The sequence below is a fragment of the Lethenteron reissneri genome, chromosome 46 (genome assembly GCF_015708825.2).
Source record: "Lethenteron reissneri isolate LAM-NWPU_2019-01 chromosome 46, ASM1570882v1, whole genome shotgun sequence".
Taxonomy (NCBI): Eukaryota; Metazoa; Chordata; class Hyperoartia; order Petromyzontiformes; family Petromyzontidae; genus Lethenteron; species Lethenteron reissneri.
The window spans coordinates 1,954,866-1,976,834 of NC_083824.1; the positions used below are offsets into that span (position 1 = coordinate 1,954,866).

The 21,969-nt window shown below is 49.4% G+C and overlaps 2 protein-coding genes across 4 annotated transcripts in view; one reads left to right on the forward strand and one right to left on the reverse strand.

Moving 5' to 3' along the window:
• Window positions 1–7,521, forward strand: part of LOC133354243 (endoplasmic reticulum aminopeptidase 1-like) — a 39,735-nt gene extending 32,214 nt beyond the window's left edge. For all 3 annotated transcript variants that reach the window (XM_061570939.1, XM_061570941.1, XM_061570940.1), the window contains exon 19: window positions 222–7,521. In XM_061570939.1, the coding sequence (XP_061426923.1) occupies window positions 222–365 (144 nt within the window). In that variant the 3' untranslated portion in view covers window positions 366–7,521. The remainder of the gene's footprint in view (window positions 1–221) is intronic.
• A 32-nt stretch (window positions 7,522–7,553) lies between these two features.
• On the reverse strand, window positions 7,554–18,348 carry ARPIN (actin related protein 2/3 complex inhibitor). The gene is made up of 6 exons (XM_061570945.1): window positions 18,072–18,348; window positions 12,019–12,094; window positions 11,370–11,502; window positions 10,709–10,915; window positions 8,641–8,807; window positions 7,554–7,976 (listed from the first exon to the last, which is right to left on the reverse strand). Exons 1-6 carry the CDS (start codon window positions 18,161–18,163, stop codon window positions 7,971–7,973), a joined length of 681 nt encoding a protein of 226 aa, XP_061426929.1. The 5' UTR covers window positions 18,164–18,348; the 3' UTR covers window positions 7,554–7,970.
• Window positions 18,349–21,969: the final 3,621 nt, after the last annotated feature.

Here is a 21,969-nt window from a genome sequence, read left to right on the forward strand (position 1 = left end):
CCACGTAACAATTTAATTTGGCTGCATCGCGTGGTCCGATCGTTACGTGGCCTAACCCAAAAATGTTTACAAATCAATATAACAGTCTTGAAATGTTTCTTGTTCTGCATCATCAATCAATGCAACTTGTACGGGTTATATTTGTGATCGTGCTGCATGCTGTCGTGATGCGTCTAACCCAACAATTTGGCGACCGACACTAATCCTCGTGCCGGCCGCAGGTGGAGGAGTTTGTCGCGAGCCTGCGCGACGGCAGCGGAGACCTTCGCGTCTTCAAAGAGGCTCGCGACACGATCCGCGCCAACCGCCGCTGGCTGGCGACCAACCGGGTGGCGCTGCACAAGTGGCTTACGGAGCAATCTTGAAGCTCTCTTGGCGGTGGCCGCGGTCCCTCGAGGTGTCCGACGATCGCCACCCAACCGACGTGCGGCGGCACCCACATGACGTCGAATGGAGGCCGCAAAATGCTTTTCCCCCCCCGCCACACGGATGGGATAGAGTGTCTGACTAAGCGGCTACCTCCAACGCTGCCGCAACCACCACGATGATGCGACCCCGTTTGTGCCGCTCGGTAGCGACGACTACGTCCGTGGCCTCGCCCGTGGCCTGCGGTGCGACCCCACGCCCCTCGCCGTCCCTGCCTCCCTCTCGCTCGCCGCGCTTGCCCAATCGCACCGATGGCCGCTTGCCTGGCGCGTTTGCGGCGAGTCCAGCTAACCGCGAGAGAGGTCGTGATGAAGATGGGAATTTGCTAACACTGACTCCTGCCACTCCCCTATAAACAAAGCCATGTTTGACCTTTACCTCCCAGCAGCTTGTTATTTCTGGGCTCCTGTACTGGCAGTCGATCGCGCACCTTCGGTTTGTAAACTCGCAGAATCTAGAGCACCATGCTCTTCAACTTTGGCCCCCTCTCCCCCCCCCCCCCCCCCCCCCCCCCCCGATTTAACTCGCTGCTTGTTTTACTTTTATTTATTTACCGCCCTTAGACTTGTGGGCCGGGAGGTCCTCGTGCCTTCTCGGCTCGCTGCACCGCGCGACTCAGGAAGTGCACCTCGTTACAGGGGTCTTGCAAAGCGGGCACCGGCTTTGCATTTGATTTAACGTGTTTTTATTTTTTTGTTCCAGATATTAATTTGGTGTGGGGCAAGCTGCAATGCAAGTTGCTGCCCGGGAACTCTGCACTGATCGCTGGGCCGTCGTGAAAAATTATAACGCTCCTGAACTTTTAGAGACGCTAATAAAAAAAAACTCCTTTTGAATGGGCAAGGTGCAGGGGTTTAGTAGTGTCGCGCTCGCTGATCTTCTGAGCGTTGGGTTTGACGCCGCCGAAATGAGCTGTGGAGATGTTCTCGAGTCAGCTCTGCTATTGTCCTCTGCACGTTTGGGCCAGAATACGGCCAATTATGACGATCAAACACTCCGGGGTAAATAGCTCTCTGGCCCACGAGTTAGTGGCGGAGCTACGTTAGTAACCTTTCCCTCCTGCGAGAGAGTGCTCACGTCAACTCCGCGCTGGGATGAAGTTGCAAAGCAAAATGTGTGGCGCAGGGCATGCCGCCTTGCGGAAGTTACTCATGGCGTGCTCCTCGGTATGCGTAATGCTCTTCTGGTTTTTGAGGCCCCCTTTGGCTTCTAGTGAACTATTAGGGCAGGAGAGCGCCTCGCCGCGGTACTCTGATGCGAATTTTAAGACATCTGTCAGTGTAGTACTAATAATGTACATTCGGTGCTGTGCGTCCAACGCGTGCTGAGCACGCGCTGACAGTGTCGTAGCGATGTCAAGGCTGCACACGCGGTGCACGTCAGGTGACGTGGTTTTGTGCGTTGGTTGGCCGCGGCGACCGTGGGAACGGCGCAGTTTTTGTCTCGGGTGGCCGTGGCGCGAGTCGAGTGGGAGCTCTGGACACTTGCAGGGCGGCACCTGCTTGACAGTGCGGGCGAGGGGGGGGGCATGAGCAAGATACATGGGTGGAGAGAGAGAGGGAGTTGTCGGTGAGCACCGAGTTTCTGCCTCCTACCACACAGGTGTCCCCCGAGCTTCCCTACGGATGTAGCCACAGACATTTGCTACAAATGTCCGTATAAATGTCCGGCTCCATGCGTCCGATAACAGCAGGTTTGTTGTCCGCTGTTAGTGATGGCGTCCTATTGTATACTAGCCCGCACGTTTGCGTGGGGGGGGGGGTACAGCTTTAGTGCGGCGCGAGCGATGTGGATTTCGTTTAACTTCCGTTCTAATCGGCCTCTAAATCTAAAAGTTGCTTTGCGTTAATATTGTGCAAGGGATGTAATTTGTCGTGAGCATTGCTGTGAGCAGAATTCGCACTCGCTAAAGCACTGACGTGACTTGGCGGTCGACTACGTTGAGGGGGGTGGGGTGTGACTTGATTAAGCGAATCAAGTCGTTTGCCTTCTCGGAGAAGATTTTAATGGTGAAATCCTTCACAGAAAGATGCGATGAGTTGTAAGGCGTGAATCGGGGAAATGGGAAAAAATGCCTCCCTTTGACACGTCCATTATTACAAACCCCGGTCCATTCGTGTGACAGAAATCTCAGCTCGGAGGTGCAGTCGTTTCCCAATGGTACCTGCTGGGCTACTTGCAAGCGGCCATGATTAATGAATTGCATGAGGAGTGAGCAATGTACAGTCGTAATTCCTCGTCCTGCGCAGTGGATGCGATCCCGAGGAGTGCCTTGTCGAGCTAATGCGCGTTAGGCGAGAACTTACCGTGGCGCGAGGCGCCTGGCGATGACCACCATCTTTTGAAAACAGCGGCCTGTTGACCGTTCCGAGGTTTTCTCCCGGACAGTTCGGGGTCAGAGTGTTGGGAATGGCGGGGACGGTGTTCCGGAAGTGACCTCGGCAAGAGGACGGTTTTTTGTTTGTTTCATAAATGTTTTGTGTCCGACGTGACGTTTGGGAGATAGAGCGTGACATGGACAGAGAACTTGTGAATTATACGATATATGTAGCTCTCGTATACAATAAACACGTTATATTCGACAAGTATGCACAGGCTGTATAATACAGGAACTCCGCCCGTGGTTTAGCAAAGTGCAAAAAAAAAATCCTTTATTTTATGACGCGCATATTTTAACAATGATGGTTATTGCTAATACTGTGCGCGCGATACATATTTGGGCGTTGGTTGTTAAAGCAGTTGGGGTGGGGGGGCACACAATGCACGCGATGCAGAAAGTGCACGCACGTGTATTGCCTTGGAAAGATTTGACGTGGGTTTTCATCCAAATGTCGCCGTGTCTGTTGTTTTAGTTTTTTGGTTAAACTTGCAACCCCAAGGCTGGTGTTGGAAATGGCACGTGTCTTTATTTTTTTTTGCAAACGATTTCTAAGAAAGATAGAAACACCAACTTCCACACACCCCTTGCCTCCCCACCGACCCGCATGCGCCTGTTATTGGAAAGTGATGGCGGCGCTCCCGGGGTCAGCGGTTCCACGAAACGACGTCCGCACGCTCTCGAAGCGTTGAGATGTGGCCTTGTGCACTGGCAAGATTGGGTAAAAATGCTCCCACTTTTTCAGTAAAACTGTTTTGTTGTTGACAGTACCGCCACCTGGGAGTGGTGGGGGGTGGGGGGGTAGAAAAGGGAACTAAAAAATGAAAATTTCTTAGCTGCAACAAAATAAAAATGACAACCAGAGCGGTACCACGAGTGTGGAAACGGTCGTCGTGTGGCCATGAAACCTTCGGGGGGAGCGGCGGGGGGTCTATCAGGTCCCCGTTGGCGAGCGATGGTCTCGGCTCGTTTTAACGCCCGGTTCGCCGGGAGGAGCGTCCGAATGTTGAAGCCAGCCGGTCCTCGCTTTGGACATTTGAAGAACTCGAGCTTTCGTGTTCGCATGGAGCTGATGGACCTCCGGTGCCCCCCGTTGAACCCTCACTAGTATCTTTAGCGAGGATGGTCACTCGTGTGACCTTGGGTTTCCAGTCCAAAAGAGAAACACCCCAATGAGTTAATTTCAATATGTGCAGGGGAGCTGCTTTAGTGATACAAACATAGGATCTATAATTTGTCCTGAACGATTGGTTCTTTACAAAAAAACGCGTGTCAGTGTTGGGTGCACTCACTTTTGTTTAATATTTATAAGAGTACAATCACTGAAGACGATACTAATGAAATTATGTTTGTCTTTCTACTTGTTTTAGGCGGCATTTTTTTTCTGCAACAAAAAAAACAGTACCTGTGTTGCTTCAGTAAGTTATTCCTCGACTGCTGAATGTTGAAACGATTAAGTAGTTGTGGGAAAAAAGTACAAGGAATACTTTTGTGAACTGTGCAAATGTGACGAGCACGGGATCTGAAGCTTCTGATCGGCGGGCGCTGTCGGTAGTTATTGTCCCACAATGCATCACACGCATGGCCCTCACTCGCAATGGACATCGGTTGTTGTGGGGGGTATCTGGGTTTTTTTGTCTCCAGTGCGCCTGTGTTTTGAGATGTATGGGTTTAAAATGTAGCCACGCATGTTGTGTGTTTTCGCCTTTCGATTTTTTTGCTTAGTATTTTATACACGTGCTGCGGACGGGAATCGGGCAAGTTGATCGGTTGATGAACGAGCGTTGTACTTGCACTGGGTACAACTCAATATGAACAGGAATCGTGACTCATGGAAGATGTGCATCGTGCTTGGGAATCGTGCTCGGTTAAGAAGGCCGCCTCTTTAAACGAGCAGGCAGCGATGATCACTGAGGCTCCTTTGTGTGCCAGGAAGCAGTACAACTCTTGTTGTCGGTCTTTTGTAGCTCTACTTTCCAGCGGGCCACATGAAACAATTGCCGTGTGCCGATGGGTCACGTAACATCATATGGTAGGACACGTGACGTCACGACGTGATATTCTGTACGTGTGGCCACCGATCCATATCCCTCACGTCCCTAGGTATCTCATCCATTGGTGTTTTCTCAATGTCATCTCACTATCTTATCTCTCTCAGTGGGCCCTTCGCTCTGGCAGTCCACTACAAGAACCTTCACGGACCACGTGACCAGCTGGCTGCCAGTTTGAAATTCCGAGCTCCTTAAGACTTCGACGACTCAAGTTTGGGATTTTCAATTGGTCACATTTGCATATTTCTTGTGTGCGTGATAAACCGGCTCTGGGCACCCGCTGAAGCAGGTTCGGCTCGCCGTGGGAACCCCACGCCCCACCGCTGTGTCAGAGCTCTCCTGCTGGTGGCCGCCGCAATGAGCCCACGGCCAGGCCGATTCCCGGGGGGGGGGGGAATGTGTAGAGGCTTGCATTACGCTTGAACATTAGCTTCTAGGCATGTAACAATTTCACCCCTTTCACGATTTGTTGATTCATCATGAAGTGGAGGTCACAAATCATGAACTGACTTCAGTTTGTTCTGTTTCCTGTCTTGTGTGTAGCGTCTGTCTCGTACGTTCTGTCTCATGTTATATTTCATTCCATGAGTCTGAAGGTAAAATTCGCATATAATTTGGCTACATCGTTAATTGATGAGTACACTCGCGGTTCCAGGCGTCTATCACGAGTGTAAAATTTCATTTTAATCTACGAATCGTTACATGCCTAATAAAGAGAAGTCCTGGCTTATGGCCCAAAAAGCCAGGGAGCGTGCCGGTCACACCTTTACAATATTGTGCGTTCCCCCCTTTCGCATGCGCTTCCTAACACGACAGATTCCGTGGTTAAGGACGGTTCTGGCTGCGGCTTCGCACGCCTCCTTTATTTGTCGCTGTGGTAGTGCGATTATCCCAGGGTGGAGTAGGAGCCTTGGCCGATGTCCCTGTGTGGGAGTCCTTGCACTGCACACGCACGAACTGTGTAGATAAAAACACTGCTTTCCCTAAAAACATATTTGTGCAGCCAATCGCAATTAGATTTCGAGACTCGCGGGGTACGGAAATCGGTGTATTAACTGATCCGCCATAATCATGTACGGATAAAATGATGGTTGGGGTGAGGTCTTGGGATTTAGTTTGGGCCACTGATTGGCTGCAAGCGGTATTTTTCAGAAAACCAGTTATTTCTCACTACGACTGGCCCGCAAAAGTCAGGCTGAGAGTACAGAATACTCCCCCTGTCCCCAGCCGGGTATGCGTCTCGAGCTTCGCAATCCTGGTCCATAGAGCCAGTGGGCTTCTTGTCCTTGTATTCTGTGTTTTCGTTCCTGCATTTACAAAATGAGTATTATAAAAGTGGAAGAGGCAATACAATATAAATTTTTGCGGTACTTAGGGATTGAAAGTTTATTTTGTGACTAATTATTGTAATATGGCTTCAGGATTTTTTGCTTATGTTTTTTTTGGTGTCATTTTGGTTATAGCTTTAAGTTGTTTTTGGCATTGTGATTTGTTGGCCATAAATTGTCAGTGGCATTCTGGGTAACGGAGTGCATCGTGGGAAAAATGAACACTTGCGTCGTCTTCTGTGAAGTGGGATGGCTGTGGAGTTGGTGGTTGTGGATTCTGTAGCCAGGCCCTGGAGAGAGTTTCTACCAGAGGCTAATTCAACCCAACTGCTGTCTCGCTGTACAGGGGGATCCATTAATAGATACCACACTAAAATAACGGAGGCAATGACACAGAGAACATATAATTTCAAAGACTACAAGTTTTACCACCATCCTCAATCCTTAAACACCCCTCTAACATGGAGCCATCGCTTCCACGTCGCCCGTTGAGAAGGGCTTCCTGTAGCCGAATGAATGCAGAATAAGGTCGCAATCATTAACCACAAATTAACCACAATACGTCGCCAATCTCAAGGAGCATAAATCATCACGCAAACCTCGGTCATCCTCGCAGTGGTGGCTTTTGGCTCGCCATCGAACAAAGACGGTCACTGCATCGTGCCGTTTCAGATGCACTTCTGCGGCCGTCTGGAACGCTCTTCCTTCCGATATTAGGAAGCCACTGGAGCTATGCACTTTTAAATCATCATCATCTCGATTGACAAACTCATTTCTTCAGAACCGCTTTTTGTATTTCCTTTGTTGTCCTTCCCCCGCACCGATTAGCACAGTTGGATGTCTACCGTGCGAAATAAGTTCCTCAAGCAGCAAGGTCACGAGAAATCAATGGTATCTATAAATGGATCCCCCTGTCCTGTGGAAACGCACTCGGTCCACCTTCACAATGCATTCATATTGCTCGGTAGCAGCCGGGCGTGGTGAATCACCCCGTCTCGTTTGGAGTCTTGTCGGCGGTCGCGCACACGACGCTCCCCCGCCACGCGTGTTGCTTCGTGTGCCGTGCACTGGAGTTGCGTTTTTCTTCACTGTTTTTTGTCCACCTACGGGCGGGGCGCCCCGTTCATGAAGACTTCAGCGGTTCGTTTGCTTCGCACCTCCCAACTTGTGCTCCATCTCACCACAGCACGTCCGCATTTTTAACAGATCCCCCCCCCCCCCCCAAAACCAACGAGTAGAACGCTACTCGGCATCGTCCTGCAAGGAACCAAAGTGTTTGTAGACTCCACAACGCAAAGGTCATTAGAATACAATTGCGATAAAGCCTTTACAAACTTGATCTCGGGTGTCGAGGTATTTTATTCCACGTGAAGATATCCGCAAGAGATTTGTGAGCACAAAACAATGGTTTGGAATGGTTGATATTTTTATTTATCGCAACAAAATGCAACTCAATATTAATTTTGACAAAGTAGCTTAAAAAAAACGCGCGTGCATAGTTTACATGTTGGGATTACAGCAGGGAGGGTCGGGAGATGGTGATTTGAACCCAGTGCGCATGCCCTGGTGTCGGCGAGAATGTGACGGTTCCTACAATGGACAAACATTCCCTGATGCTGTGGTTGCCGCCAGATGCCACAAAAGCCACCGTCTTCCAGGAGGCCACCTTGAATCCCTGGCAGCATGGTGAGCCGGGAAGATTCGTGGAAGAGGAGACACTTGGAAACTTCTGATGGAGAAGAGTAATGTGGCGTTCACTTCCATCTCCTTTGAGTAGCGACGGCGAGGTCAGTCCTGGAACGCGCACACACGACGAGAGATTTAGTTTTGGTGGTGGTTGCACACATTCTCTGATGCTCTGGTTTCTTTCCACGTGGGAAATACGATTCAAAGAGGAATTGGCCCAACATCCCAATGTAGGATCCTCCTGATAGAGAAGTCTGGACTTGGTGCGTCATTCCTGAATTTGACATGAAACCGGCGACTTGGGTCCGATTCCTGCCCTTTCGAATGATGCCGAACCACTTCTCCATCCCCACCCTGCCTTCACCAACTTGCCCTAAACCTGCACCTGCCATTAGCACGGTCAGTAACGTCTGGTGCAAAATAAGGTCATGGTCAAACAAGCCCCGGGATGGAAACATCATGGGGAGGCCTTAATCCAGCAGTGTAGTGACAATGGGCTGTATATTTTTACTATTATAAATCTCAATCGGGATTGACTACCCATCACCAAGAATGTCGTCAATCCTCGGGGTTTGTCCAGTGGACCTGCACCCCTCGGCGTAGGAAGCCCAACACGGCCCCGCAGATTGGCTCCGGGGACCAACGGTGGGAAAACAGAGCGCCGTCCATCGCTCCGTCTCCGATTCGCGCGGCTGGCTCCGTATGGTGCGAGAGGAGTTCAACGTACGCGTCTCCTCCCCACGCCGCCGTTCCAGAGACGCGCGCCGCTCACCCACTCGTCGTCAGCCGCCCCCTCCCCGTCTCCGCCGGCGCCGGGCGGCGGAGCGTCCAGGCCGGACTTGACGCCCAGGATCTTGTCGGTCCACGAGGCGCCCGCCGCCGCGTCGCCCGCAAAGTTGCAGCGCGTCACCGTCCCCGCGTCGACGCGCGCCAGCGAGACTGCTCGGGCGGCAAGCCGGGGGGGGGGGGGAGAACGGGGTGAGGGTCGTGTGGGCGACGAGGCGAGATGAACCGACATCGTACGCGAGTTTACGCGCCGTGGGTTTCTAACGAACTGTTGAGGATGTTGGCTTTTGAAAGCTCTCCAAACGATGTCACCCCATCAGCCCCTGGGCTGTTGGTGCTGCGCTGGCGACACCCCGCGGGTCGTCATCAGCGCCGGGTCCCGGTTGCTTGATCCCAAGCTGTGCCGTGGTGTTGCTCTCTCTCTCTGTTCTCTCTCTCCCATGTCTCTGTGCCCTGATCACCCGCCCCTCTCACAAGGCACATTTACAGTTAGTGACGCTCCGATTTCAACCAAACTTTGTACATTAAACTGCACCGTGGTGGTCGAACAGCATCGGTAATATTTTCATGTGACCTTCACTGCCTTTGAGATGTTAACTTCCTCGCCTCTTATGCAAGAGGACATGGGTTCAATCCTGACACCTGAAAATTTGAAGTTTTTATGTTCTCCCCGTGGTTGCGTGGATTTTTTCTCCAAGTCCTCTGGGTCTTTGGTTTTTCCCTCCACATTTAGAAGCATGCGTTTAGAGTATTTGGCTGCTATAAATGTCCACGTATTGAGCCAATTCGTTATCATTTGTAGCCAAGGTGCTTCTGAAAAAGAGCTACACAACTCAGTGGACCTTACCTGGTCAAATAAACAATAGTACTTTTCTATTTCAGTCTTGTTTTAGCTGCTGCTGTTCTATTTACAATGGCCATCAACCCTCTCGCCAGGTACTCTTTTTAACGGGTTCATATCTTGCTCGAGTCCCTCACAAGAAGATCTCGTTTCTAGAATTTCATCAAGCGTGCGTGGTTGGTTCGGAGAGGGATACAATACAGCCTCGAAATGGACGTCTCCTTCAAACAAAACTGTTGGAAAGTTGTGGAGGACAGTGGATTTGGTGCGGTCTCATTCATCTCATCTTCACGTCATTTATCTCGCGCCTTAATCGAGGCGCTTTACAGAGAATAAAGAACGGTACAAGATGTGAATGTGACGGTGTGGATGAGGTGAATACAAGAGATGAGAGGAAGCAACGGGGGTGAATCTGACATCGCGTGAATTCGGTGAAAGTGAAATTGATGACGGTAAATGATGAATGGGGTGAATGAGTGATGGCCATGTCATGAGCATATGAAGAGGGAACAGCAACGGTGGTGGTTATGAGGGGGGATTAAGGGGGGGTCGTGGGGTGAGCTCGGGAACAATAAGTACATTTTTAGTGCGGAGCGGAAACGAGTCAACCAAGGTGACCGCTTAATGTGGAGGGGAAGTTTGTTCCAGTGAAGGGGGGCGAGAAGAGAGAGCGACAGCGTGGATTGAGTGCAAGGAGGAGGAGGAATAGAGAGATACGGCAAAGACTGAGAACGTAGAGGGCGAGGAGACGACACAGAAAGATACAAGACGCCCTGCCCACTGTGAGCCGCGACTGTATTCCTCTCGCTTTCATGTTGCAGTCATTTCCACGATTGTCACCTCATGAATACGAATTTGAATAAATCATCACGTGGGCCGTGAAGGCCACGTGCGATGTCACCGATCCCCTCCTAGCACCGTGCACTGTTGATGTGCACGTCTTGATTGACATTGGAGCGTCACTCTCCGTGAATGTTTCTTGCCAGCCTTCCGCCCCCCGCTGTGGTCCCTCTCATTTATAGAGTGGCCTCAGCTGGAGTTGCATTTCGACGCGACGTAAATTGCAACCGCCGTCAACGCGGTCTGCGGGACTGACCGAGCGCCACGTGCACACTGCACCCGGGCAGGTTCGTCCCCGCTGGGTACCACGTGGGCCACTCACGCCACAGCGCACGACACGCCGGGCCAGACCAAGACGAAACAGCTCACGCACACACGAATGGCGAGTCCCCGCGTGTCTTGATGCGGATCCGGTCTCCCAGCTCCAGCTCTGTTTTGTCCATGTCGTCCTCGGCCACCCAGAAGGGCAGGGTCCCCTGGGGGCCGTGCCGTCCCACCACAGAGTCCAGCTTCGCCTGGGCCACCGCGCGCCGCAGCTCGCTCTCCGACAGGCGGTCCGTCTCTCCCTTGGCCTCGCACTCTGCACGGTTGGGGCGACGGTAGGAATAAGGGTACGTCATGCCGGCCTTCGTAGGTGCTCGCTGACAGCACTTGCCCCTACAGTCTGTTAAGGCTACATGGGGGATCTTTATCTTTGTGTGTGTGCGAGCGCTTGTGCAGCGGTTCACACACTGTGCTACGCACCCGACGACCCAAGTTCGATTCCCCGCTCACGACCAACACCAGTGACGATTATAGAATTTGAACGGGGCCTGGGCCTTCCCTAGATCGACTCAACCTCAAATCAGCACCTGGCACGGTGTATAAAACATCAGCACTGGGGAGACGAAGGCGGTCGGGCGCGGTGCCGGTCACCTGCCGCCTGGAGCGCCGTGCCTGCGCTCACAGGCGCTGCTCGCGACTAACAGCGCTTGCCCCAACAGTCTGTTAAAGGCTACACGGGGGATCTTTGTCTTTGTTGTGCTCGTCCGCACTGTAGGAGGAGAAGAGGTGCCCCGTGCTGACGAGCCGAGTCTCGCCGAAGTTGGGCTCCAGCTCGCGGCCGCCGGCGTCCCAGCGCCGCCGGTGGGCTCGCTCCGGCCGCACGTGCAGCACCGAGTAGCGATGCTGCACAGCGGAGACAACAGACACAGGGAGCCCGTGTAGCCTCGGACAGGGTGCTGGGGCAAGTGCTGTTAGTAGCAAGTAACAGTACCTATGGAGGCCAAGCACGGCGCACGAGGGGGTGGGTGGCCAAAACTACGCCCCAGCCGGAGACTCGCACACATATGCAGGCCTTAGTTTAAACCACTCCAGTTTTGCCACGTTCTACCACGGGCATGCTTTCTCTGCTGGATTAAGGCCTCCTCTCCATAATGATGTTGTTGATCTCCGGTTCTGTGGAGCCAAACTCCAACTCAACCAGGGCTTCATTTCAGTGTCCGGGACAGACCCAGCTGATGAATGATGAATGCGCCGATAACTGCTTAAATATAATCACGTCATTTAGCATTTTTTTCATACTTTCTAAATTTAGTCTCGCTCCTCGACGAAACGCTATTTGGTAGAGGACTATTCTCATTATTGTAACCTGGCGATCATCGCAATTGCACCACTGGTCATCACCAGCGAACCGCCACGCACCTTGGCTCCAGCAGAATCCAGCATCACGTGACGGGAAATCTCTCCAAGGGTTCCCTCCAGCAGTACCCCGCTCCCCCTGAAAGCAACAGACAGACGGATGGACCAATGAGACACACTCAGAGAGATGGACGGACGAAGTGCCAGACGAATGGACAGGACAGGCTGATGGGCAGAGACAGACAGTGGACCCATAGCCACGCTTTCCCTGGCCAAAACAACACCTACGGCATGGTGGCACGTGTCGTGAGGGGTACCGCAAGATCCGACACCGTGTCCGGCCAGTGCTCGCTGAGCTGCATTGGCTTCCAGTTGCCGAACGGATACATCGTAAGGTCACGCTTAATACACACAAAGTGCTTGCTACGAATTAACCACAATACTTTGCTGATCTCTTCAAGGAGCATAAACCATCACTCACACTCCGGTCATCCTCACGGCGGTGGGTTTTCGCTAGCCATCGAACAAAGATGGTCACCGCATCGCGCGCTTTCAGATGCGCTTTTGCAACCGTCTGGAACACTCTTCCTTCTGCTATTCGGAAGCCACTCTGAGCTATGCACTTTTAAATCTAAACTTATTTTGTTAGAACTGCTTTTTGTCTTAAGTCTCTTGTCCAATAAGCACGGCTGGCTACGTACGGCGCGAAAGAAATTCAGCATACATGCGTGCTAGGAGCTCAGTGATGGCACAATCTTCCCATTTTCCTACCAAGTGCTCAGTCACGGGCATGCGTGCCACCACCCTCGGCCGGAATCCATAGAACCGAGTAAACGTTACCATGCAATCCGACCGCAGCACTGGGGAAGACAGGGAGTGTTGTTCCAGGTCTGGAGGCATGCATCCGTGGGCCCTGTTGCCCAGTTCTTGGCCTCAAGAACACCTCAGGTCTCAATGCTTGGCCTCAGGGGTGTGGCCTGTCTGAGGACTGGCAAGTTTCGTTTCAGTCGGTGAGAATTCGAGAGATCATTCACAGGAGTGACTTGGGTCACCGGTATTACGAGAGCAATAGCGTGGACATAAGCGCAGCAACACGAGGAAGCGGATATCAACAACTGACATCAGCCAAGAGGATCCGGCCTTGACTGGCCTTCACACAGCCCTCGATATGAAAGGTTCCAAGGCACTGGTTTCGTGAACCCTGGCTTTGAATCAGAGACTGTATGCACGCTGTCAGATTTCACAGGGATAGGTGAGACGTTTCATATAACACTGGCCTACAATTTTTTAGACATCGTCTGCTTCAGAGATTAAATGTGCTGTTTATTATGGAGTTTTACGTGCTGAATTCAAATATGACAATTATAACAACTGATTGGCTACTGTTCCCAAGATATTCAAGTTTTTACATTTTACGTCTATATATATTGTATAGGTAGTAGAGTTTTACTCGTAAATTGTAAACCTAGGCCTTTTTATGTGTTTATGGTTGCTTTACATGGTAACATGTCACCTGGCCTGTTCATGTAACACAAATCAGCAAAAGGGTTATATAGATAAAATGTATCATGAAACACAAGGCAAACAACTATAATGTATACATAAGTGCATAGTCTAGTCCTTATTCAGTGTCTACTCGGCGCTTCTTGGCTTGTCTCTTGTATTCATTAAATGGAGCATCTCTTGTCACTGTCCAGCAATAGTCTACAAGCATTGATGGGCTCCATTTGCCCTGATAGCGTTTCTCCGTTGTCGCAATGTCCTGGTGACATCGCTCGCCACGCTCGTCGCTCGCTGCTCCGCAGTTCGGTGGGAATAAATCTAGATGAGAGAGAAAAACATTTTTCTTTAGTGACATGTTGCAACCAAGGCTTTTGTATGCCTTGAGGAGGTTTTACACCAACTCCCTGTAGTTGTCTGCCTTGTTGTTTCTGAGAAAATGTATTGCCACTAATTGAAAGGCTTTCCATGCCGTATTTTCCTCGCCACACAGTGCACTGTCAAATGCATCATCTCGAAGAAGTTCACGAATCTGAGGACTGACAAAGACACCTTCCTTTATCTTAGCTTCACTTAACCTTGGACATTTTCCACGGAGGTACTTGAAAGCTGCTTGTGTTTTGTCCATGGCTTTGACAAAGTTCTTCATCAGACCCAGCTTCATGTGTAAGGGTGGTAATAAAATCCTCCTTGATTCACCAAGTGGTGGATGCTGAACAAGTTTTCTCCCAGGCTCCAATGACTGTCGGAGTGGCCAATCTGTCTTGATGTAGCGGGAATCTCTCGCACGACTATCCCATTCGCAGATAAAACAGCAGCAGTACTTTGTGTGTCCAGTCTGCAGACCAAGCAAGAGAGCAACAACCTTCAAATCACCACAAAGCTGCCACTGATGTTGGTCAAAGTTTATGCACCTCAAACGTTGTTTCATGTTGTCATAGGTTTCCTTCATATGGACTGCATGACCAACTGGAATTGATGGCAAACATTGCCATTATGCAGCAAAACAGCTTTAAGACTCATCTTCGATGAATCAATGAACAGTCTCCACTCATCTGGATCATGAACAATGTTGAGGGCTGCCATCACACCATCGATGTTGTTGCAGGCTACAAGATCACCTTTCATGAAGAAGAATGGGCCAAGATCCTTTTGATGGTCATGGAACATGGAAACCCTAACATCACCTGCCAGGAGATTCCACTGCTGCAGTCTGGAGCCCAACAGCTCTGCCTTGCTCTTGGGTAGTTCCAAATCCCTGACAAGGTCTGTCAGTTCACCTTCTGTTATGATGTGTGGTTCAGAGGAGAAGGATGGGAGAATATCTGGGTCATGTGACCTTGATGGTTTAGGACCAGAAGTTTCATCCTCTTCCTCGTCTGACTCAAGTGAGAATTATTCTGGTGCATCAGGAACCGGCAGTCCTTCTCCGTGGGGTACTGGGCGTATAGCTGATGGAATGTTTAGATAATGCACAGTCCACTTTTTCTTGATATGATCTGTTGGCTCTCTCCAAATCATTGGCACTTCAAAAAGCATAGATTACCTTTTCCTGTTCAATCACTGGTGAAGATTTGTTGCACAAGTGTTGCAGCATATCTGTGGGGCCCACATCTTATCCTGATCTCCAATTTTGCAGCCAAAGTAAATGTGATCGGCTTTCTTAACCATAGTGATTATGCTGCGCTTTTGTGATGCAAAAATCACTTCACCACAAACATAGCAGAAGTTACCCGCTTTGTTCACACAAGTACGAGGCATCTCTGCTCACTTTGGCTAAACAAAAATGTGTCCCTTTGCAAAATCAAACACTGACAAATAAGAGAGCACGACACTGCATGATTTCTAGAGCTGATATAGGGCAATTTGTTCAGCAGAGGGATGTAAGCCTAGTTATGATTGCATTATCCATGACTTATAGGAATAACACGATACAATTCATATCGTGTATGAGCAATACCAGGTTCAGATTGCGTCATTCATTGTTTTGCTCAAAAATCAAGTACTGTCCAAAACTAGTCATAGATGTATTCATAGATCTAGTCAAAGATGTACTTTAGTAATTTCTGGTTTAAATTGCGATGCCTTCCCTGTATAACTCACTTATCCTCCGCCATTCCCAAGTCAAGAGTCGTATATACTGACCCAGTAGCATAGGCGTAGGTTGTTTCGGTAAAGTCACGTAGAAAAATAGAAAATAAATAATTAAAATTCCTGTATCAAATTTACTTGATACAGTCAATTTAGCTGTGACGGTCCCACCTGATGACGGAGACTTGTGATGCCTCCGAAACGTCGTGATTAATAATTTTATTTATATTATTATTTCTATAATTTGTATTATTTATTTTTACCTACGTGACTTTACCGAAAAAACCTAAGAGTATGAATCCTTTCAGTCACGAACGCTTCAAATTTAGAATCAGTAGCATAGCTTGAAAACTAGAGCCAATCAACAATTGTAAGTATCATTTTCATTCTCAGTGACCCAGAATTAGTAAAGTTGGACTACATTCATTTCGGAAGCATTTTGGCTGTACACCTGTGTCATCGGACTGGATTGCATCTCAGCTGTTGAGTCCATAGTTCTGGGTTTAGAAGGAAGTCAAATATCACTGCGCTGGGTTTGCGAGCATGCAGACTTTACAATTCTGGATGACGCCTGCTAATGTGCACTCTTTTGAGTCCTTAGCACTGGACTTAACAAACAGACAGCACCGCATTAATATGTAATCACTAACCACACAACACCGTTGGGCGAGTTTGCCTAACATTGGCCCCCGTATTCAATAATGCTTGGCTAGCATCATCTTCATGTACAGTGTCAATCCACTGCTGGATGAGGGCCTCGTACACCGTGGGGGTAGTTTGACCATACTTCACCACGTGGGTCAGTTCGTGTGCAGGTGGGTCGAATACAATATAAGAGATTTCGCTGCACCACCCGCTGCTGCCCACCACGTGACCCCATTTTCCGCCGATAAACGTTGTTAGTGGTGGTCACCAATTCAGAATTGGCATATTTGTACTGGAGGAATCCTATGAGCTATAAATCTATTTTTATCGATGTCCAGTAGGGCGGGTGAGAACGTGACAACAACAAAGAGGACACAAACACGACAGGAAAGGTTAACAAATCGCCCAAACACAAACAAATGAAACTAAACCACCCCCATCCTACCAGGCAAAGCCCACTGTGGCATTAACTTGTTTTTCAGAAGCCACCTGGCCACAAATGATAGCTGAACAAAGTGGACAATCATGTGGAAATTTAAAGCAGCCAAATAATAATCGTGATGTTTCTAAATGTGGAGGGAAAAACCGGGGGACCCGGAAAAAAAAATCCACGCGACCACGGGGAGAGAGAGACACGCAAACTCCAAATATACAGCAGCAGCAGGCGTCAGGATGGGGATCGAACCCGTGCCCTCCTGCACACCTGGCGAGGTAGTTGACGTCACAACCACCGTGGCGCCCCTCAAATCAAGTCTACGAGTTCACATTGCACCAATCACCAAGCGCTCACCAGGCTGAGCTTGGCAGTGACGGCTTCCCGCGTGGTTTGGTGATGGGCAGAGCGTGTGGGTATGGTTTACAAAATAAAGATTCACCTAGACACATTGTGGCTGAACTTGTGGAGAGCGAGATTCCGCACATTTTGGGGGGCTGAGTTGGATCCCATCGCACTGGGAGGGAGGGAGGGAATCCGTTCCTCGCGGAGATGGAGTGATACAATCGGCCACTGGAGAAAATGACGAGATGCCAATCTCGGCAGCGGTGCCAATCTCGGCAGCGGTGCACATTCACAATTAACAAGAAACGCGACACGTTAGTCAATAACGCCGACGTTTCGGACAATAGTCCTGCTTCATGGCATATACATGAGCTAGGCGAATAGTTTAATACAAAAAATGTTTAATCCACATCCAAGTCTCACACAAGCACACACAGCTACCGGATTATAAGACGCAAACCCAAACTTTCGCTCTACAATACCGAACAGGATCAAAGTGCGTCTTATATTCCGGAGAATCCGGTCATGTTGGGGGGGGGGGGGATTAAATAATCGCTCGCAAGGCTGATGATGGTGCCCGGCAGGACATCCAACGCTGAGACGGAGCGATGGAGTCAGCTGGTGCACGTGCCACGCGGGATTGGTGCTGAGTGGTGAGCGCTCTGCGGCGCGCTACCCGGCGACCCGAGTTCGATTCCCGCTCACGGCCGAACACCAGTGACGGATATCTGAACGGGTCCCGAGTACCCGGTGCGGTGTGTTACAGCACTGGGAAGACAAAGGCGGCCGGGCGTGGTTGTGGGCACGCCTCCCCCCCCTCGTGTGCCGTGCCGGCCTTCATAGGTGCTCGCTCACAGCACTTGCCCCGACAGTCTGTAACAGGCTACACGGGGGCTCTTTGTCTTGTTAACAAAGCACCATTCGAGGTAGGCGACGGTCGCGGCGTAAAGGGGGGGGGGGGGTAAGGCGGGGTAAGGGGGAGGTAAGGGGTGGGGGAGATCTTCATCCAGCAGTGGATATATCGCGCTCACGGAGATCATGGACGTACAGCAATGGGTGGTTCACAATAGCCACCGCCCCCACCGACCACTGCACCACTCACTGCTCAAACGCGCTTGGCTCCCAGGGTCCGGGCCACGTCTCGCTGTGCACGGGCCTCGCTTCCAGCTTCTTGTTGTCGTAAATGCGACTCATTGTGCTGAGCGCGATTCGATTCGCTTCCAGAGAGTGAATCAATTAAGCCACTCGGCACCGCCTCGCCAGCATTGGCGGCTTGGGAGTCTGTGTGAAGGTTCGACAACTTGGTAAAGGATGATGAAAGTGGAGGTTCACTACGGCAGCTTCTCCTGCAAGCGCTGTGTGTGTCTTCCGCGTGTGTGACGTGCCCAGCCGCGGTCTAAACCCCCCACGCCCATTCACATGGCCAGAGGGCCACGCCATGTGGCTGGCATTCGCGTTAACTGAATTAGCAAATCGCAAGATTGTTATCATGAAAGTATCCTAAACTCGAAAAACTTTTTTTATCGTTCCAGGTAAGGCCCACTGAGCTCTGTAGCTCTTTTTAAAAGTGGCCGGGCCACAAATGACAGCTCAACGAAGTGGCTCATCACGGGGAAATGTATAGCAGCCAAATACTCAAAACGCGTGTCTTTGATTATAAACGCGGAGGGGAAAACCGGAGGACTCGGAGAAAAATCCACGCGATCACGGGGAGAGAGAGGCACGCAAACTCCAAATATACAACGGGTGTCAGGGTCGGGATCGAACCCACGATCTCCTGCATACCAGGCGAGGTAGTTAACATCTCCTCGCCACCGCGGCGCCCGAGCCGGAGGGTGGTGGTGGTGGTGTGACAGACCGTCTCATTCACTGCGTTACGCGCCCGGTAACCTCGAGTTCGATTCCCAACCACGCCGAACACAAGTGGCGAGTGGTGGCTTCCCCCAGTGCCTCCCACTATTACCCCCCACCCACCCTTCACCAACCCTCACTAACCAACATGTGAAGTAGGGCTAACCAAACCAGCATGCCCGACACGGCGTGGGAGGGCTTCATCCAGCAGTGGATTGAGAACATGGTGAAGTCAGCCAATTCGGGTTGTCCTCTCGTGCTACTTACTCCCTTGCTCTCAAGTCTTGGTTCCTGTCCAAATTGCCAGTCGCTACTTGGCTTTCATTCATTTCACTCTATGACAGCATCATTGTGTAACTCAAATTGAATGTAAACACAGGTTCAGCTCAGTGCTTTCTGTCAAAACCTTGTTATCATATAATTTAGTTAATGTTGAAAGTATATCTAGAAAATAAAGACCTTAATCTGTATGTCTCAGAGACCTTTAGGGTACTTCCCGACAAGGTAGACAGCTGACATTTGGTATAAATGTATCTTTTAGGATAGAAACCACAGAAAAATCTGAAAATCTGAGATTTTTTATTTTAAGGCCCCCAAAACTGGATTTTTAGCGCCCTATAAACATGTTTGTGCGTGTCATTCAGAAAGCGTTCAAAATGTAACATTGCAGGGGGTTTTCGCCTTCGACGGCAAATTTAATTAACGCGAGAACCATTGTTCTATCTTTTATTGTTTTTGAGATATTTCGGAACGAAAAAATACACATTTTATGATTCAAATCTGAATAATTCGAAAACGGTTAAAGATAGGAGCTTCTCCTTAGAGTATTAATTTGTGTTCTTTAAAATAAAAAACAACGTAATCTTTAAATTGAGTGCTTTCCGATGAGTACGTCTTTAAATATACGAAGTTGAATAAATTCGTCAACAATTTTTGTGTTTGTGCGAAAAATTCAAATATTTTGAGTTGTTGTTAGTGTCTGATCGTAGATACGGATTGTAAAAACATTAAATCAGGTTAATTATTATATTTATTGAAAACTTTTGCCTGGCGAAGACAGACTTTATGAACTAGTATCTTATGATGCATCCAATTTAACAAGCAACGTTGACCCAACGTTGCTTATTGACTGGCGATGTGTAAGGATCTTATCAGTTGGTGTGTCGAAATATTCCTGCGAGAGTGGTGATTATGCGTGGAATTTAGCTTTTTAGGAATCCTAAGATTTCCATATAATGCGAATGATCTGCAAGTATTTGCATCCCGTGATACTGGAACTCGACAAACAATGTAAAGCCAATCTAGATTTGAAGTGTTCGTGACTGCAGGGATCCATACTCTTTGGTTCTTTCGGGAAGTCACGTAGGTAGAAAATAAATAATTCATTTTATTGTATTATTAAAATAAATTTCATTTTCTACCTACGTGACTTTACCGAAAGAACCAAATAGATTGTAAAGTCACGTGGCCATAGCATGCAAGAACGCCAGAAATCGAGACGCGTTGCTTATCAACAGAGGCGGAAGAACCGCACCCAGCGAGGGACATGTCAACACACTCAACACGTTTGTCGATAACTCGGTGTCGTGGCCTTCAACGGGAAAACATATATACGAGGCGACGTTTCGGGTAACAGTCCTTCTCCATAGCGTATATTAGAGAGGCCAGAGAGCTAATGCAGTGGCATCGTCCAGGCTACTGGACATCTGTGAGAAAGCGCTTGATCGCTCATCGCCTTCCTCCAGTATAGATAAATACAATATTCTGATAACAATATTTGGAGACTGCACTTGTTTTCACCACGGGGTCTGATAAGAGTTGACGTTTTCACGTGTTTTCTGATGAACGGTTGACTAATTAGTAGATTATGAGCAACAGACGAACTTTTTAATCACCAAAAATTGATTTCTGCTCAAAAAACGAAAATGTATTAAACGTCACATTAAACAATGTTGCTGATGCACTGCATTATGGGTAGATCTGTTGCAGCAAGGTCAACTCGTTCCCTTTGCATAAATAACAAAACATCATTCAACACGTTCTTCAATTGCACTGTGGCCTGAAAAGGGAAAACCAATAAAACAGTCGACGTTTCGAACAATAGCCCTTCTTCATAGCACGTAAACGGCGAGGCCATAAAGGGTGGGTAAGTTGGAGACTGACGAAGCCTGATCGATGTTAACGTTTAAAAGACTTACCGATTAACAGGTTTACAATTGGCGTATGAATACTTACATGAGACAATAAAAAAAACATCAGGAAACATTTGCATTGTTTCATTATAATCAGGAAATCACGGTGTCAAAGTGAAGTCTCCCAACACTTACCCACTCGGCCTCTCTATGTTAACACTCTGGGCTAACACTCTGTTAACACAGAGTATTAACACTGTGTTAATACTCTGTGTTAACACTCTGTGTTAACACTCTGTGTTAATATTATACACTCTATGTTAATACTCTGTGTTAATACTCTGTGTTAATATTATACACTCTGTGTTAACACTCTGGGCTAACATTCTGTTAACACAGAGTATTAACACTGTGTTAATACTCTGTGTTAACACTCTGTGTTAATATTATACACTCTGTGTTAACACTCTAGGCTAACACTCTGTGTTAACACTCTATGTTAACACTCTGTGTTAATACTCTATGTTAACACTCTGTGTGTTAACACTCTGTTAATATTATACACTCTGTGTTAACACTCTGGGCTAACACTCTGTGTTAACACTCTATGTTAATACTCTATGTTAACACTCTGTGCTAACATTCTGTGCTAACACTCTGTGTTCTGTGCTATTCAGAAGGGCCACTGCCCGAAACGTCGCTGGCTTTGTCGTGCTGTCTGGCGTGGCCAGCACTACAAAGGGGCGGGGGGGTGGGGGCCGGGGTGGGGGGGAGCGAGGGGTGGGGGGGGGCGGGGTGGGGGTGGGGGGGGGCGGGGTGAGGGGGGGCGGGGGGTGGGTGGGGGGGGGCGGGGGGAGGGGGGGGGGCCGCTCGAGGCGAGGGATTTGGGCGCGGGGGTCAAACGTCGCCCCGCAGTCGGCGACGAATCAGAAGCGCACGCGTCGCATCACGTGCCGCCGCGGGATCCAATCAAAACGCGCCACACAGCTGGACCGCCACTCTTCCTGCGGTCCTCCG